Source organism: Ictalurus furcatus, chromosome 4, assembly GCF_023375685.1.
Source record: "Ictalurus furcatus strain D&B chromosome 4, Billie_1.0, whole genome shotgun sequence".
NCBI lineage: Eukaryota > Metazoa > Chordata > Actinopteri > Siluriformes > Ictaluridae > Ictalurus > Ictalurus furcatus.
This window is the reverse complement of record NC_071258.1, coordinates 192,501-211,886: the sequence shown is the minus strand read 5'-3', so window position 1 is coordinate 211,886 and position 19,386 is coordinate 192,501. Positions and strand designations below refer to the sequence as shown.

At 42.2% G+C, this 19,386-nt stretch overlaps 1 protein-coding gene across 2 annotated transcripts in view; it reads right to left on the bottom strand.

Annotated features, from left to right (window-relative positions):
• Nucleotides 1-1,266: 1,266 nt before the first annotated feature.
• The window catches only part of cntn5 (contactin 5), a 147,757-nt gene continuing 129,637 nt past the window's right edge, over nt 1,267-19,386 (bottom strand). Inside the window, exons 17-24 of one of the 2 annotated variants that reach the window (XM_053622376.1) lie at nt 16,498-16,647; nt 14,548-14,618; nt 10,087-10,321; nt 9,162-9,271; nt 8,318-8,504; nt 4,331-4,443; nt 4,082-4,250; nt 1,267-2,700 (exon numbers count right to left, since the gene is read on the bottom strand). In XM_053622376.1, coding sequence (XP_053478351.1) covers nt 2,594-2,700; nt 4,082-4,250; nt 4,331-4,443; nt 8,318-8,504; nt 9,162-9,271; nt 10,087-10,321; nt 14,548-14,618; nt 16,498-16,647 — 1,142 coding nt within the window. In that variant the 3' untranslated portion in view covers nt 1,267-2,593. The other variant, XM_053622377.1, reaches the window with a different exon arrangement.

Below are 19,386 nucleotides of genomic sequence, written 5' to 3'. Positions count from 1 at the left end.
GCTTGGAATAAGTAAAAACATCTCAAACAAGCTGAACAATCTTATATTTAATTTATAATAATCTCAGAATAAGAAATATTAGAAACGTTTGCCCCATACTGAAGATATTGTCACTTGGTAAGGAATAATTTTCGCAGTGTGGGCTCCTTGTTTAAGCTATAAATAGCGATGTTATTTATATATTTACAGTATGAAGTATCACTACACCTTTCTTCCAGATGTGTGAAAGTTACTGGTTTGAAAAAAAATGACCTGGTATTAGCTGAGGAAGAGTGAGTCACCCAGTCCAAAGCGCTGTGTCGTTTCAAATACCTGGTCTTACCTGAAATGTTCTTGTCTGAATTTAGGCATTAGTTGACGAGGGTGTGATGTGCATCTGTGCGCTAGTGGGGATTTATTTCTGGGACCAGGTTTCATAGCAACTCAGTTACACTGAAATGACTGACTTTTAAGGACTGAGTATAAATGTACATTCTAAATCTACTTTATAATAATTGGATATTTACTCGCAATAACAGTGGTATAAACTACATTTCACTTTGACGTCTTTATCTCCACTGAATGATGGGAAGATGCTTCGACTTCCTATTACTAAAGCTGATGTGCTATTTTTAGACATTTCAGCATGGCCTGGGTTACTGAAAGCCTTCATAAACATTTCCCTGGATGAAGTCGAGTCAGAGCCGGGAAGGTGAGTCAGAGCCGGCTGGCGGGTTCTAATGGAGTGTCCAGCCATACTCTAGGGGATGAGTGGGATTTGGAGAAAGTGCGCTAACAGTACTCTCAGCACAAGTCGTGGCAGCTCCACTCAGGCATTAATTACACTGGAAGGGAATTTATTTTGACTGACAGTCCCCTGGAGATGGAGACGTGAGCAGGCTGAAGAAACAGGTCAACACTGACAGCTACTTCAGGTGATGCTGAATATGGCCGAGAGAAAATCTGGTCTTTGCTGCTTCTAAGATTGGAAGCACAATGACAGCAGCCCAGTCAGTCACCTGAGCTCAGAGAACACTATGAATAATCATCTAACAAATCTCAGTATTACAGTCTGATGGAACGCAGACATTTTTTAAATAATGAGATGAGAGACCATGAAATTGGTAACCTGTGTTTTTGGTAAATTGGTAATTGACCATGAAATTGGAAACCTAGACGCATTTGGAAGATGAAATGCATCACTCTGACTCAGAAACTGAATATATATCAAATATAACAGCTATCAATATCTCGATAATAAAATTGTTAGAGTTGAGCGATGCTTTATATCAAAAGATCTGATCGACAGCATCATGAGGAATGATGAAACTATTACACAAACACTTCCAGACAGATCAGCAGCTGGACTCATCGTTTTTATAAATGTTCTTCATGCTGTGAAAAGCAAACACACAATTCAAACAAAAAACACTAAACTTACACTTCTGTCACCTGTACTGTTGTGTAGTGTGCTCTCCGCTTCGACGACGTGTGTTTAGTCTTCTTGCATTTTGGTAAAATTTTTAAATGATCAAAGATAGAGTGAAAAATATCCGCATTAATGGAGATCATATCTTGGGGGCGTGTCCTTCTGCGCAATTACCTGACATGACTGTCACTGATTGGCTGCATGAAATATAAAACACAAAATAATTTGCTTTAAGACATTTAACAGCAAATAATCTGATATGGAGTTAAAAATAAAACCTTATACTGATGTGTGTGTACGGGGTGGTAACGGCTCCTGTTCTGTCTGTAAGTCACAACAGCTTTACAGAAAAACATCAACAATAAAATATAAACAACGTTCTCCTCAGAACAGAGAGTGAAAACACGCGCTGGTGAAAAATATACGTCACATTTATTTCAGCGTTCACCATGACATCACAGATTCTTTGATTCTTTCTGTTTGTCTAATGATGTGTTTGGGCACTACAGGTAAAACCCTGCCCTCTAGACTACCTTGACCACACCCACCCAGACCCTCAGCAGCCTCGCATGTGCATCAGAAACTGACAAAAACACAACATAAAAAACCCTCTGACACACACACACACACACACACACACACACACACACGCCAGTTTTAAGTTAACATGATGTACAAAAAGGAATTCTGGAAAGACTCGGCACTATAAAAACATTTCACTGTTGTTGTTTTTGTTAGTTTTTTCTTTTCTTCTACTTCTTGTCCTCCATCTTGCTGTCATTCTTAATGTGTGAATAAGAAACAATGCACTTATCTAAGCTGAGTTTAATGGCTTCACTTGTTTAGGCAGCCATGGGTTAAAGGGATGGAGACGTGTCAGATGAAGAGTCTCAGTCCTCAGTGTTCCCGGCTCTCAGTGAAGGCTGGATTTGATAAAAGTTCAGCAGTTTGTGTAATATAAGGACGTTCTATGCACAATGCACGATACAACACTGATAATGAGAAGAAAAACTGCAACAGAATCAGTAGCAAAAAAATGGATGGATTCCTGGTTGAATAAAGAAGCACTTGCATTTGGCCAGCCCCTATGTCCTGGAGATGGTTCAGGCCAACACGGCAGTCTGTATGGTGTAGGGAGAGTCCATTCCCTCCACACAGGGGGCAGAGTTACATGGTGAAGATGCCTCACCACGGGGCAGAAGGCACCATCAGGACCGTCAGGAGAAGAAGAGTCCATGCGAAGACTGACGGCAGATAATGCACAGAACGCTGCTGACTTTTCGCCCTCACACCTACAGAACAACAGAGAGATCAGAGGTGTTTATATTTTCATCCTGCTCTTTATATGAACATTATGGATTGTAGCTTTCTCAGAAATATCTGCTGAGGTTTGCCAAAAGTTCAACTCCAAGAATTATTTGCAAGTTGGCAAATAAAGTCTTTTTTTCCCCCTCAAAGGCTCGTTAAGTCTATTGTCCATGTACACTTTAAATTTATCTTGTCACATTAGCTGTAATTGGTTTTTCTGCCGTGTAGGTGTGTGTGGAGGAAAGCTAATTAAAGAGACATTAAGCTGAAGTGCAGCTATGGCTTTATTAACTCAATTCACCTTCAAGTTTTCTTCACTGTCCACAAATGGAGGTGCTATTGACCCACGTCTCTCCTTTAGCACTATAACTTTGCATGATTTATTTTTAATTATATGACAGCGATGTGGAGTTCTGGATTGTGATTGGTCAGAAGGTGGTGATTAGTTTTCTATAACAGAGGCTCTGACAGTAACGCAGGTTTATATTAATGCTCTCGCTCTAATGTTATCGTTATTACGCAATCGTAATTGATGTGGTGAAGTTTTCTGTAAAGAGCTGTTTATTTCAAATTTACGGAAGGAGTCTCCAGTGTCAGTGCTTTGCAACAGTCAGAGGTAAAGCTGTAACTTTAAGTTTTCTGATATCTTCAGCACAGAGGAGTTTACACTTCTTTACTGTTTCTCACTGACACCACAAACTGTGATTCTTACATGAACAGAGAAAATAGAGAGAGAGAATAGAGAGAGGGATGGTGAGGGAGACAGTGTTTATAGCTGCTATAACATAAGTGACAACAGGAACTAACTTGTTTCACCACAACATTAAATGTAACTATAAACGGATAAAACGCATCACACCACCCCATCACTCAGTATTTTACCATGACAGCAACACTCAGTGTTTATTAGTTACTTATCCAATGCAGCTTCTCTTCTTTTCAGATATCATCCATCCATCCATTTTCTACACCACTTATCCTACTGGGTCACGGGGAACCTGGAGCCTACCCTAGGGAGTATGGGGCACAAGGTGGGGTACACCCTGGACGGGGTGCCAATCAATTACAGGACACATTCACACACCCATTCATACACTACAGACACTTTGGACATGCCAATCAGCCAATCATACATGTCTTTGGACTGGGGAGGAAACCGGAGTACCAGGAGGAAACCCCTGCAGCACGGGGAGAACATGCGAACTCCACACACACACATGGAGGTGTGAGGCGAACATGCTAACCGCTAATCCACTGTGCGCCCCATATGGACAGAATTTTTACATTTTTCATTTTTGTTCATTAGTGAGAATTTAAGGTGGTTAGAGGTCATGTGACGCAGTGTTTAGGGACGAGGACAAGCACCTGAGGATGTGAGCACTCTGATTTGAGAGCTGGCTGCTCCTTCGCCTCCTTCACTGATGGCACACACTTCAATAATATAAGTTCCTCCTTCTGGTAGCGTGAGGACCGCAGCCGTGTTCGGGGTCCTCATGACCTGACTGTGACCACGCCCCTCCTGACGTAATAATACCTGAAAAAATAAATCAAAGTTAGTAACAAATACCACCATACACAAATGTGTGTGTGTGTGTGTGTGAGAGAGAATCGCACCCTGTAGCCTATAACATCCGACTCGTTGTCCAGAGCCTTCACTGGGTCCCAGGATAAGGAGACATTATTCCCCTCCTGAATCCACATCACATTGGCTGGTGGATGGCTCGGGGCTGAGGAGAGATACAGAGAGAGACTTGATTTTATTAAAAAAAAAGCCTTCATTTCTACAATAATCTTCCTTAAAAACACAAATATTATCTATAAAAACATTTGATTTAGGAAAGAGTGCTTTTGTTAGAGTAATATCCATCCATACCGCTTATCCTTTTCAGGGTCACGGGGAACCTGGAGCCTATCCCATTAGCATCGGGCACAAGGCGGGGTACACCCTGGACAGGGTGCCAGTCCATCACAGGTGTTAGAGTAATATTAGTGACTTAATTTAAACAGCACACAGAAGCTCACCCTGCACCCACGTCCTGCAGTTCTGTGTCTGGTCTTCAGAAAGTCTGATAACACTCGATGCACAACGAGACTGCAAGTAAGAGCTTGAACATCTTCCTGTTTTGTAACAAAGACCATGACATGGTCTGGATCAGCTGACAGAACCACCGTCTCCTGTAGTCCTCACACTGATAACCCTGCATGCTGGTTATTAATTGACAGAGTAAAGGTTTGATGGCCAAACTGTACAGTTTCACAGACAATGGACGACCTTGCCTTGTCCACCGCTGCAGCCAAGTCCTCACTCAACCCTGAGTATAATGCAAGCATCAGAATATAAAAGTTTCATCCATGATTAAAAAAAAAAAAACTTGTACCTGTCCCAAAAGCATCTAGTGTATTAAAACGTTATGTGTGATCTTCTCTGTAAAAAGCCTTTTCTTGGTCTATAGATAAAAAACCCAGATGGTGTGAGTTGATTTGAAACAGTTCAAGAAAAACATCCAGGCACACAGTATTTATCATTTTATTTATCACTATTATGTGTTCTTTCAGAGCATTTGACAGACATTTTGATAGGATTTTGTAGTCGAGACATAAAAGTGCCGCAGGCTTCCATTTTTTAAAGACACCTAAGTCACTTTTTTTTGGAAGGAGAGATAAAACCACCCGTGTGCAATTTCCCATTATTTATAAACCATTTAAAAAACCTCATACAGGTCTGCTCCCCATGTTTTCCAGAAATGTTTGTAAAATTCAGTTGGGAGTCGATCAATGCCTGGTGTTCACCCAGAGGATAACTGCTGTACCGCCAGGGCTAGTCCTCGGGGTTCCATGTCCAAGTCCAGTGTTTCTTTTTGTACTTTTCTCAGTTCTGGTAGATCCTTCAGTAGTTGCGCGGTACACGGTACAGTTCCTTATAAAAGTTCAATGCAATCTTTCTCATTTCTGCTGCCATTGTGATACAGCGTCTTATTTTGAGGTCTGGTTCTCTGTTCTAGGCGGATTTACCCATTCCAAAACGTTAACTTTATTCACTTTCTCTTGAGATTCAGGTCATGGGCAGATGTCCTGACATTTTTCTTTAGAAATCGCTGGTATAATTCAGAAGTCATTGTTCCATCAGAGATGGCAAGTCGTTCTGCCCAGATGCAGCAAAACAGGTCCAAGCCATGACACTACCACCACCATGTTTCACAGATGGGATAAGGTTCTTATGCTGGAACGCAGTGTTTTCCTTTCTCCAAACTTAACGCTTCTCATTTAAACCAAAAAGTTCTATTTTAGTCTCATCCATCCACAAAACATTTCCAGTAGCCTTCTGACTCGTCCACGTGATCTTTAGCAAACCACAGATGTGCAGCAATGCTCATTTTGGAGAGCCGTGGCTTTCTCCTTGCAGCCCTGCCATGCACACCATTGTTGTTCAGTGTTCTCCTGATGGTGGACTCATGAACATTAACATTAGCCAATGTGAGAGAGGCCTTTAGATGCGTAGAAGTTCCCCTGGGTTCCTCTGTGACCTCGTGGACTATTACAAGTCTTGCTCTTGGAGAGATCTTTGTTGGTCTCCACTCCTATGGAGGGGAACAATGGTGTTGAATTTCCTCCATTTCTACACAATCTGTCTGACTGTGGATTGGTGGAGTCCAAACTCTTTAGAGATGGTTCTGTGACCTTTTCCAGCCTGATGAGCTTCAATACCTCTTTTTCTGAGCTCCTCAGTGTCACATCACAGCAGACCAGCGACTCCATTTCCCAGAATGCTCCATCAACTACAAACATAGCCGAAGATGACTACACTTCCCACACACACAGACAAACACACACACACAAACACACACACACACACACACACACACACACACACACACACACACACACACACACACACCCCTTCACTGGAGTTCTAATCACACACCTGTTTCCACTCTCACACACACTCACTCCACATTATATAAGAGACTATTTGAACGCTATGTATTTGTGAAGTATACGCTCAGTTTATTAAATATTTTCACTCGCCTATATTTGAGGCATAAACATTTACAAATAAAAAACCTGTTCCTCTGATTTCTGCTTGTTCCATTAAAACTTGCCCCTGCTCTAACTCAATACTCACTGTGAGAGTTGCTCTTAACCTTTCTGAAAATAAAATTGCCACTCCAGCACTAAAATTACTCCAATGACTAAGTAAGAGTAGGTCTTCCCAGCACATCCTCCATTCTGTCTCGTTTTCTCTGTTGCTCTGTTTCCTGTCCCTGCCCCCATTAATAGTAAAAGTTCCTACTCTCAGCTTCTCTGTAAGAAGGAATAAGAGGACAGATGGAACAGATGAGTACAGCTGTACAGAGAAGAGAGAAACCCATGTGATGTGACATGGACATTTTATTATTTATCTTTTAAAAGTTTTCTTTCCGTAGCTTTGTTGCCATCACAAGCGATCTCACATTTGTTGGCGCGGTTCCAGTGTCCGTGTCTGTGATGTCCAAAACCTTTCCAAAAGTCTCGTCTAGTAAATGATTCATCTGATATAACGATTACACGGAAACAGCTGTAGTACTCTTTTTCTTCACAGCAGCAACACCCATGCTACTCACTGCCTCCACAGCGCCATGCTCCTTACCCACATCACTAACCTCTCCACATTCCCATCATTCTCCATAAACACATCATCAATCTCCATTTCACGACAACAGCAGCTTTCTCTAGGACATTTCCAGTGTTCTCCCTAGTCATTTCACTGCTCTCCTCAACCACCACAGCGTTCTCCAGAGTCATACAGCAATACAGTATGTTTTCTCTGGACACACCAGCCTCCTCATTATCAGACCACCATTGTTCATCATATTACCAGCACTCTTCATTACCACAGCAGCGTTCCCTGCCATCACATACCAGCATTCTCTATTCTTGCACCATTATTCAGCCTCCATTTTCCTCCACCACATCACCACACTCCACCAGCTTCCTCAACTATATGGTCCTCCAGCTGTGAAGCCTGGAGCTCAGCAGAGTCTGCTTCATGGGCAGGTTGTGGATCACTGCTTTCTCCTTCCTGTTCATCCTCAGCTCTGCTCTCAGCAGCAGGAGCAGCAGGTCGATCAGCAGTGACGCCCCCTGCACTGACCCCGGTCTGCCTGGTGTTCTCACTTCTTCTCCTTCACCCTCACACCGCTCGGCCCGGGTTCCTCATATGTGCTCAAAAGCAGATGAGCTTTTTATACCCAACGTCTCCACATTCAAAGCATTTCATGTTCCCGGTGCTTGCATTCAGCACGTAGGATTTACCTTCATGTGTGATTCTGAAGGAGATCTCTCATGAGGGTTCCTTCAGAAACATTAGCACGCACCGCCTGAATGACATGACGTGCTTCAGCTCCGGGTGTTTACAGTTTAGAGGCATTGTTTTAATGCCGCTTGCTAAGTTTCCGCAGCGAGAATGTCTGCTCTATGTGCTTATTAGCTGAGAAAGCCAGTTACGGAAACTGGTAGTGAAAATGAAAAACGTTTCCACTCCACTCACATACAATCACCTCAATTTGCCTGAACACGGTGTGTGTTCTCTGTGCTCGGGTTGGTGGTGTTTGGAGTACTCACGGTTTTTCTTGGTGCTGGCCTGGATGGAGGCGCTCGGTGGTCCCTGCCCAATGCTGTTGAAACCCTTCACCGTGATGTGGTACTGCGTGTTCCCCTCCAGTCCTGAAATCAGCACAACCGTCTCATTTCCCACCGTCCTCTTTCTCTTCCCTGCCTCCTCCTGCTCCGAGTCCCTCCAGTAGTTCACCTGTTAGAAGATGAAAAAGCATTCTGAGTACCGGCTTCAATCAGAGAGAGAGAGAGAGAGAGAGAGAGAGAGAGAGAGAGAGAGAGAGAGAGAGGGAGAGAGGCATGCGGATGAGAAAAAGAAAAAAAAGTCTGCTAATGTTGTCTAATATTACATCATTTAGTTTAAATAACTGTCATGCATTTTGCATGAATAGCGTAATAGCTGAGCGTGTAATATCCTGCAGTGGTGAAGGGCGATGATTCCTCTTCCTGAGGACACAATGGTGCTGTTCCCTTTTATTAGATAATCTTTCTTTATTCAGACCACACACACACACACACACACACACACACACACACACGCAAAAAATCCTGTTAAACATATACGCTAAATATATAAACACACAACAAAACAATTCAACCAATTTATACACACACACTGATATGATTACTGCTCCCTCTCCGTCTCTCCCCTTCTCCCTCCCTCTCCCTCCCTCTCTCTCCCTCTCCCTCTCTCCCCTTCTCCCTCCCTCTCCCTCCCTCTCTCTCCCTCTCTCCACTTCTCCCTCCCTCTCCCTCCCTCTCTCTCCCTCTCCCTCTCTCCCCTTCTCCCTCTCTCTCCCTCCTCCCTCCCTCCCTCCCTCTCTCCCTCTCTCCCTCTCTCTCTGTCTCTCACCTCGTATCCCTGGGGTCTTCCTGGCCCAGGGCTGGGTGCTTTCCACGTGACCTTGACCTCAGAAGAGGACATGGCGGATGCTTTCACATCAGATGGTGCTTCCCGTGGCTCTGTGATTAAAGATACAGAAGCTTTATGCTGCTATTAAAAACATCCTCGTACTAAATAAACAGATCAGGGTTTAAGAATAACATCAAGTTAATGCTGCATTCAAGGCTGCAGCTTGTAATTCCCCACCTACAGCCAGTAAAAACCACCGAAAACACCCCTCACCTTATCATTTCAACTCGCCAACTTGAGATAGTCTTCTCAACTACCAGTTCCTTCCCCGCTTACGGGGTGATGTTAAATCAACATGGCCGCTCACATTGAACTGCGTAAAGTTCCTCTTATCTCATTTTAAACGAGTTTATAGCAGTATTGGATTTAGATCAGATTTACTCACTGTACATACTAATCACTGATTTGAGAAGGTCATCAACAGCATTAGAGTCATCACTAACGTTAGCTGACTAGATTGTTGCTAAGCTACTTGCTTTAGTTTGCTGTTGTTGCTATGCTTTAATTCAGTAATTCACTACAGTAGAACAGAACCTCAGGCCTGTAATTAATAAAGTGCAGTTAAAGTAGATTTTTATGATCTTTACGTGCTCTGACAGAACAAACAAAACACACTTTCATGGAGGTGTCCATATTTTTTTCCTTTTACGTTGAAAACAGCGTGGTGGGAAATGACTTGATTACAACTTGTGAATTACCACCTACAATACCAGGTACCAGGAATGCAGCATACATCCCTGTTAGCGACGAGTTACTACAACAACGAAAACGAGAACTTTTTTCTTCGCTCAGCTAGCTACAATTCCAGTATAGCAATATCCGCTGTTCTGATTGTTCTAACAAGTTGGATTCTCCGCATCCTCACCTCCTTCTGCGGAGAACACGGTGACTGCTTTGCTGAAGGGCCCATCTCCTTTGTTGTTGTACACACCCACCTTCACCTCAAACGGCGTGAGAGGAGGGAACGTCTCGTCCCTGTACTTATAGGTGGTGGAGTCTGCTGACGTCACCATCTTTTCCTTCCATGCCCGTGTTCCATTGGCACGAAACGCCACGATATAGCCGAACCCATCTCCATTCTGGAACTCTTCAGAAACAGGCTGAAAGAAAGAAAAGAAGACGTGGACACGGAGGTAGTGGATTCTTTATTTCTGTAACATGCAGAACCGTTAACATGCTCGGAGCTCGGGGGCAGCGATGGAGAGACGTGACGTTAATTAGAAAATGACTCGGGTCATAAGCGACCAGCTGAGAGGGAAAAAAATGAGGGAAATCGTTCTTCAAGTGTGACGGATTTATCAGCCTGTCTTATTTTTGTCACAATTTGCCCAAAAATTCACTTCCTGTAGGATCGGTCCAGCTCAGATAAACGCGAACTTCATTAGTGAAGATCCACAACATGGTTCCACATTTCCTGAAAACGTTCACATCTTATTCAGGAACAAGCTGAAGCGTTGTAATAATAATATACACACACAGCAATAAATGCTTTCAGTCTAAATGTTTTAGAGCTAAATAACATCCTTTCTTAAATGGGAACACACTAAATGGCATGGATGTGCATCAAAATGTCAGGACGTCCCCTGTGGATTCTGGAGATTTTCAGTTGTAATGGAAGAAATCAGTTGTGAATGTCACATCACACATCAATTAAACACGCTGTAAAGCTCTGCGTGAGTAAACGGCAGGGCTATGAGCTACGTCTGAACTACAGCCATGATGGGGATTTAAAGGGAAGATGGGAACAGGCTTTGTTTTACTGCTTTTGGAAACCATCTGTGAGGAAACATTACCCACAATGCTGTGCAGTCAAACTGGATCACAGTAGATACATTACCATAAAGATTTTTCACTTCCTGTGTCTTTTTGCTATAGCATGCAGATGGAATGCATAAATAAGTAAATAAATAAATAAACACAATGTTTTCTACATATTTCCCAGGTTTCTCCTTTAAAAGGCAGTCTGTTGTTTGTTTGATGATTTTGCTAAACAGGTGACACGAGGAGCCTTCTACAGCACCTGCTGGCCATTTAATAGCACCAAATGCAATCTATTAAGGGAGGTAGAAATTTAATTAAAATGTGAGCTAGCAGAATTAAATCTTAGCCAAATTTAATAACCGACAAACACCTGTACTCATGCTCGCTCTCCGGTCTGTGCTTGGCAGCGAGGCTGTCTGTCATGGTGTAATCTGCGTGATTTGCACATGCTTCAGTATAATCATGGCCCCTAAATCCTGACACCAAATGAGGCGTCATTCCACGGAGGAGTGATAGGATGGAGTGTATGGCAGCTTCGCTCTAAACTCCACTAGGACGCGTTACCATGCTTGTCTAATTAACTTGCTGCAGTGTTCCTCCAAATGAATCGTCTTCCATCATGCAGACATGTTCGCCTGCGCGCTTTAAAAACAGCTCTGAGAAACCAGAGAAGAGCCGAAGAGCCGCGGAGAAGCTGAGACACGCGAGGAGCAGGATGAAGTCCGCGGGGTGTTCCTAACGGTGCGTTCTCACTCTCTCTGCACACTTTAATGAGGTACACTTGATGGGTCTGTTTAGTCATTTACCCTGTTTAATAAGAAGAACCTCGTCTCAGACAACTAATCCTGCGTGATTGAAGGTCAGCTGCTGGAGTAATAAACACACCAACACGTGTTCCTCTCCTCTGCTATTACTGTGAAAGTCGACTTTCGTTTAAAACCTGATCGGATTTTTTCCTTGTTATATTTGTGTGTATTTTAACGTGATAACCAACACTTTGTTATAATATTCACATTACATTAGCTTTTGTAGCCTAACCGCTCAGTACCAGAGCATGTAAAACACACCTGTCTCTCCCATTAGATCTGATCTAAACAAATTTCTCATTTTCACTGATGGGTTCAGAGAAGTTACAGCTTGAGGTAGAAGCTGTCGCTACTCTGAAACCAAATAATCTCGATTTCAAAATGACTACATAAACCAGGGGTGTCCAATCTTATCCGGAAAGGTCCGGAGTGGGTGCAGGGTTTCATTCCAACCGAGCAGAGCCACACCTGATTCCACCTGTTTCATCAGTTCATCTTGGATTTCAGTACACTCAGGTGTGGCTCCTGCTCGTTTGGAATGAAAACAAGAGGAATAAAACACTGGAGGACGTGCAGTTAGAGGAAAATAATCAACTTCAGGAAGGTAACAGTGACTCCGCTTCATCACTCACACTAACAGCACATCACGTTGTGTTTTATTCCTTATGTTATAGATCTGTACTCTGGACTGTTCTAGTTTTAAATCATCAAATACAACAGAGTCAAACAGGTCTGAGTTCACGTGTCTGTTAGAATCTAAAGATAGTTATCATGTCGTGTGTGTTAGTTCGTGCGTTAGTTCGACTCCTAACCCAGGCTGATGTGTTCATTTACTGATCTCCGGTCTGAACCCTCATCCAGCATTAATTCAGTTAACACTCAAACTGTTTTGCTAAATGACTTCCAAATGCCACAGTCTAGAAATGCCATTTAGAAATGCCATGTTTGGCCCAAACCTGCTCCTGCTGGCCTACAGAGGATGGGGTATTGTTGGAGAAGGGCTGAGGGGTGAAGGGAGAGAAGAAAGAGAGGTGGAGAACACCGTCAGGATGGTGAGCCCGTGCTATATAAATACAACTGAATTAAACTGAAGTGGGAAGGTGATGAATTTTCAGTGGTTCATTCGCACAGCATCTTATCGCAGTCTCTTACATTTGCTTGACCTAATTCCCATGTTGACCTCACACCGATGCACACAACATCCTGGACTCCTGGATTCATCATCCAAACTCTGACTGAATTCAGCACTGAAGTGAATTTATAATGGCCGTGTTTGTGCAGATAACACACCCGAGTAGCCACCACAACAGCTCCAAGCCCTGTTCTCTGGGAAAGCTGGACTATGGAGCAGAATGCGAACAGTGTGATGCTTTATTGTAATTGAACTGAGAGATTAAAATAATGATTATGGTGAACTTATGGTAATAGATTTTGAAAGGAATTATAAACACTAAGAGATGGTGCAGTATTAGAGCGTCGCTCTCCATCTGGATCCAGCTCCAGTAATCTCTCACTGAGGCGCTGTTCCCTTCACATGAAGGTTATTTGGATGGTGACAGTTGTAGCCAGAGTACTTATTAACTGCAAGAACAGCCATCACTTACAGACCACATCTGTTCCTCCTCCCTGGTTAATCGCACTTTTAACTGCCCTCATTTGAGATCCTCCAGCTTTGTTCATTTTTAATGCATTAGTGTGCACGCTGAGATTCCCAGTGCGATGCCCGCTGCCAAAGGTGCTCTCTCAACTGAGGAACGTTTCGTCCTAATATCCTCTTAACACGGCGGGAGATTGATTAAATTTTGTCCAAGAATTGTAAAGGGTGAGACTACAAGCAGATGTTCCAAACGCAGGCCTGTGTTTACAGGGGAAATGCGTTCAGAACTGAAGGTTAATTATGGTGTATGGCCCTCATCTGAGACCAAAGTTCTCGTTTACTCAGTTTCTCCTGCAGCCTCTGTGCTGAGACGAAGACGAACCAAGTCGAGACGTCATCACTGATGGAGATATATATATATATATATATATAGATGTATATTAATATGCAAATTCAGAAACACCCACATGTTCTCCTTGCATCTCTTAATAGGCTAAGATAACTAGCATTAGCTAACTTAGCTAGCCCGTTAGCTGACTGTTAGTAAACTAGCTCACATTAATGACATGTGTATGAGTGTGAAATCAGTATCAGGGTCTTGATTTACATTCTCATTTTCTCACTGATTTATTTAACAGCAGAAAATATTTCACTGTTACCATGACAACCACCATCTCTTGATCTAAAATTAGCTACTGTACATTCGTTGGCAGACACGCAATCTAATCTAAGACACGGTTGGTCCAAAGCCGTGGAGTTTATTTTGTGACATCACAAAGTGAGCTTGTGCATAGCTCCGCCTCCCCTGAATCAGTGTTACACCGCAGCACTGAGAAAGTCTGTGTTCGAAAGAGAAAAATGTAAATGTAGAGCAGTGTTAACAAATTTGACCCAAACATAAATCTATATAATTAGAACCAGCTTTCTGAGAGGAGCTCATCATTTAAACATTACAATTTTGAGTTCAGGGTGAATTTAAATCCGTTCCAGGCACGGCTCGGAATAATTTGTTGCGATGAGAAAAACTCTGGAAAAGCAGCAATTACGTCTGGCTTCGGTTCTAAAAGCTGAAGTCAATTAGCAGCAAGCATTCATTTGGACAGGAGCGGTGAGCCTTTTATACTACATTCATTAGCACAGTGTGAACTCACGGCAGGCTTACCTCCCAGGATATGACGAGTTCGTGCCGGCGTCCGTTCCCTCCGCTCACGTTGGCTGGAGCAACTGATGGAACTGCAGACAAGAACAAGAGAAAAGCATCCAGCTGCAGCGTGACGCAACAAATCCTTCGCTTTACATCCGAGTGAGAGGCTAAACTTTCCCTGTGCATAAAGATACTAAAGGCCAACCGTTTTTAACATTATTTACAGGGACCATTTGCTTTTACTCGTCTAGGATTCGCAGGACACACGCGGGAAAATGACTCAAGTGACACGACACTGAATCTCTGATTTGCAGTTCTTGTGTTAAACAAATGTTCTGTGAACATAACGAGGAGAGCAAAATGCAGTACAGGAAGCAATAACATACGGGGATCAGGATAAGTGATCTTGGATTTACTGCAATCTGTGCTACAAATATGGATGGGAGTCACTAAAGCTCTGCTAAATGTCATCTGTTTTCAGTTTGTGAACGATGATGCACAGCCTGCTCCACGCAGGCTGAAGGGTGTATTCCATCCACACTGAGCTTAGAGGCGGAGTTTAGTTCTCCAAAAATGTGTTATTTTGATGATATTTTGTCTGTAGGTGTGAAAGCCTAGCTGATATACCAGCCCTGCTCAAATTCATGTAATTCTGCCTTTACCCTACAAATAGGTGTATAATTGTTAATTAGTGACAAATGAAAGGAAAAACCAGTATGTTTATAGACAGGCGTACTACACAAGACACGTAATGAACATCCTCCATGTATAAAATAGTAAGCTGGACCACCTGAACTCGATTTTGGAAGAATGGAAGTGTTATTGGGGTCAGATGAAGGAGCTTCAGTTCCAAAGTCTGCTCCGTCAGCTGTGTTTCAGAATAACAGTGACTAAAGTGACGTCTATATTTATATCCGCGGTAAAGACAGTAAACAGGCTGGACACTGTGATGGAAAGAGCGCACTGAGTGAGCGTGATGCTCGTGCTTTAGTGCGATATGTACTGAAAAAATACTCGGGCTGTATTCAGAGTAGAGTCAAGGGCATAGAGAGGATTTGATACTGAAATTGTGCACATCAGTATTCAGAGCTCAGAAGCAGCTATTCAGAAGTCATGCAAGAGTTTGTCAAAAAAAGAGGTGTGTCTGGGTTATCTGTAATGCAGACCATTTTTCCTGCGTGATATCGGCTCGAGTGAGGAGCCGTGTTAAGTCCAGCGCCACCGTCTGACTGTTTGATGTAACCACAATATGTCACGGTAAAATTTATGTCTGTAATTTCACTCAAACACACTCTGAAATGTCATTCAAGACCCATATTAAATACATGAATAATTCATTCATTAATTGTATTGTCCCTTTAAGCCGACAAAAAGTTTTTTTAATTAATTCTACAAATAAAAATTGATAAAATCTCCAACATCCTGTGCAAACATTACGATTTCATGACCTCAGTTTAGTATTTTGTTGCTTCATTAAGCACAATATATAAATATAAAACTAAAATACAGACTAATAGGACATGCTGGATAAAGTGCAAGTGATGTTAATTATCTGAAGGATCCACTCGACTTAATCAGCTGCATAATCCAACTCTGATTCCCTGGAAAATATCCATATAACGTTTTAACTTAAGTGACCGAGTCTGAACATGGCTCCAGGATACGATCAGACTGTCAATAGGAACAATCCACAAATACCGGTTCGTTTTCCCTCGAATTCATTATCCATCTATAAACATCTACATACATACATACATACATACATACATATATATATATATATATATATATATATATATATATATATATATATATATATATATATACACACACACACACAATACAATACATTGATCAAATTATCTCATTATAAGATCAAGACAGATTTAAATGTTTAGTTGATATATCTATAAAATACCAGCTCACAAATTTACATCCATTGAACATGAGTGGTAAAGTGACAGGCACCTGCTTCTTTGGTTCGGACCAGCCTGGATGGAGCACTGGGGTCACCTGTACCAATGGCATTGGTGGCCACAACCCGGAACTCGTACTCCACCCAGGGGTTGAGCTCCACGGCCATGGCAGACTCCATATCTCCAGTCACTGGGTCTGGATCTGTGAAGAACAGAAAGCACTGTGTTCAGAAGTCTTCCAACTTCCAAACACACCCATGAAGCGAAGATGACAAGAATCGATAACGGCTGAGACTGAAGAAGATATAAAGAATAATTAATTGGCCGTTTACATTCAGCACAGTTTTGAATGTAGTCCTCTGTACGTATGATTCTCCTGCTACTGTAAATGAATATCCAGAGGAGAAAGACCTACCAGGTTCTAGAACTCTATTCTGATATAATAACATCAGCCATCACATCTCTATCAATCTCTAACAACTTCCTCTGTGACTTTATTATCCAGAAAAACCTTGACATGCTTCAGTTTACTGAAACTGAGCGACAGCCTGAACATCTCATCGTGCTGGCCCCTGCTGTATTCATCACATATCTACACCTAGAGAAGTGGGAACGGTGAGGGACTCTCTAAGTTATTTTATTCTTCTTTAAGGATCGTACAGCACTCAGATCAGCTGGTTTAACCATCATGTCCTAATTTCCTGCATGATATGCTGACACTAGGTTTTTTGTTTACTTTTTCAACAGTGTTCATGTCTGTTCTTTTATTCAGGGACAAACACACTCTCTAGATTAGATTTCTGATCACTCATTAAATTCAACCTTGCTCTATACCCTAGTCCTCATCTGCCTCATTTTGTCTTTTCTACTTTTCTTCAGCCTTCTTCATTCTACTTTTATTACTAAAATGTCTCGCCTCACACAATCTCATTACTACTTTTATCTCTGACATTTTCTAATGATCTTGCTCCAGTAAATTCTACACTAGATCTTTCTAGTAATTATGCTTAGGATCAGAGTTTAAAGGCCAACGTTTTGTATCTGGATCTTCTGTATGAGACAACTGACTTTGCCATTAAATATCACTCACTTTTCTTTTCTTCCGTTATTGGGGAGTGCAGTGGTCGACCCAGTACTTTCTTTCAGAATAATAAAGGAAACCTCCTAGATTGGCCAACAGCTGCAGCTAATTAAAAAAATAATTTCTTCATTTTTATTAAAAAAGACTAATAATACCACTCCACACTTCTCTACCAACCCAAATCCTTATCAGTGCCAAGACACCCTTCACTTACAAAATTTGTGTTCTCCAGTTGTTCCTGTTTCTTAGAACTTGATTAATCTAATTCAGCCTTGTGTCTGCTCGACTCTACCACCACAAAAAGTCTCAATTTCTACCATCGTGCCAGTTAATCCAAATTCTGGCATTAATGCTGCCATAATATACAATGAAAAATTATCCTGGCCAAAACAATCAGTTGGTCGCTTCCCACAGGACTCAGTGAAATTGCATTCTGCTCAGTCTGCACTCTGGAATGATCAATATCCTCCTATATTTAGAAAATGAGAAGCATAACAAGGTTAGTGTATTTCTTGATATCAGTGTTACCTTTGACACTTAAATCAAAACATACTTTTGTCTTGTTGTCATCTGTCAGAGTCTTCCTGTCTCCTGCTGTCTGTTATCCTCCTCCTCCACTTCACAAGTGACTCTGATACCCATGTGCTACAGAATCTCTGATCATCAATGGATGTTGTGGTTTGGCCATGCAGAGATATCTGTACACATCTGCTTTCATATCTCCTTGTAAACCACCAGAAAGGTCTCAGCTACCACTGCTCCAGCCTTATTGGTCTCAGGTACCACTGCCTCAGCCTTATTGGTCTCAGGTACCACTGCCTCAGCCTTATTGGTCTCAGGTACCACTGCTCCACCACTGTGCCAAGAATCAAGAACTCTTGTTTGCTGCCCAGAATGTCAACAGTCCTGCCGCTGTCTGTCTGAGATCCTGTAGCCTGCAATACCAAACTCTCACCAGTGACTCATACAGTCTAACAACAGAGAAACCCAGTCTACAGCTTTTAGAGATGATTTTGTTTTACGTCAACCAACATATTCCCACAAATCATCTTGTCCAGCATGCTTTAGCTGAAGTTTTGTGGTCTTCTCAGTGTTAACAAGCCTCGTCTCCCAGTTGCTTTCTGTTCACAGACTTTCCTCCAAACTGTGTGATTCCCCTCTCATCTTCCATTACAGAGCAAACCCCTCTAGACATGGCCTCCAATAATGGTCCACTCTTCCTTTCTCCATGATCTCAGTCCATCTGGCCCTTGTGCCACCTGCATTATAACCTATGAAACCTAATTATTCGTTCCAATTGTCCTGTTTCACAAAACTGCATTAAACTGCCCAAGTGAAAAACTTCATGAGAAATAAACCAGAAACAGGAGTATGAGCAGAGTGAGAATCAGAGTCTAAATACAGACTTTTCCACCACTACCAGTCGTACTGTTACCAGAGAGACATATTCACACCTAAATACCACTTTCTCTCTCTCATATCTCTATATGGAGAGTCTGCAGGCTTTCATCAACTAATGCACTTTAAAGTGAGGCTCCTCTCAACCCTCGTCCTCTCAAACATGAGCCGATAACAATGTTTGCAGGAGACTGAACAATGACGAAGCCCCCCTTATTCCCTCCTCTCACTAATTTCTCACTCAGCACTCAGCATTCGCTCAGCTCTTCTCATCTCCAAACACACACAATAAAGAAATGAAGTGATTTATCCACACACACACGCACACACACACACACACACACACACACACACACACACAACATTGCACACTCCAGCAGTTCTCCTTATCTGGTAGCTGTGATTTGAGCAGATTGAATAAGTGGAAAAAAGGTACTTATAAAGCTACTTTAACATTTATTG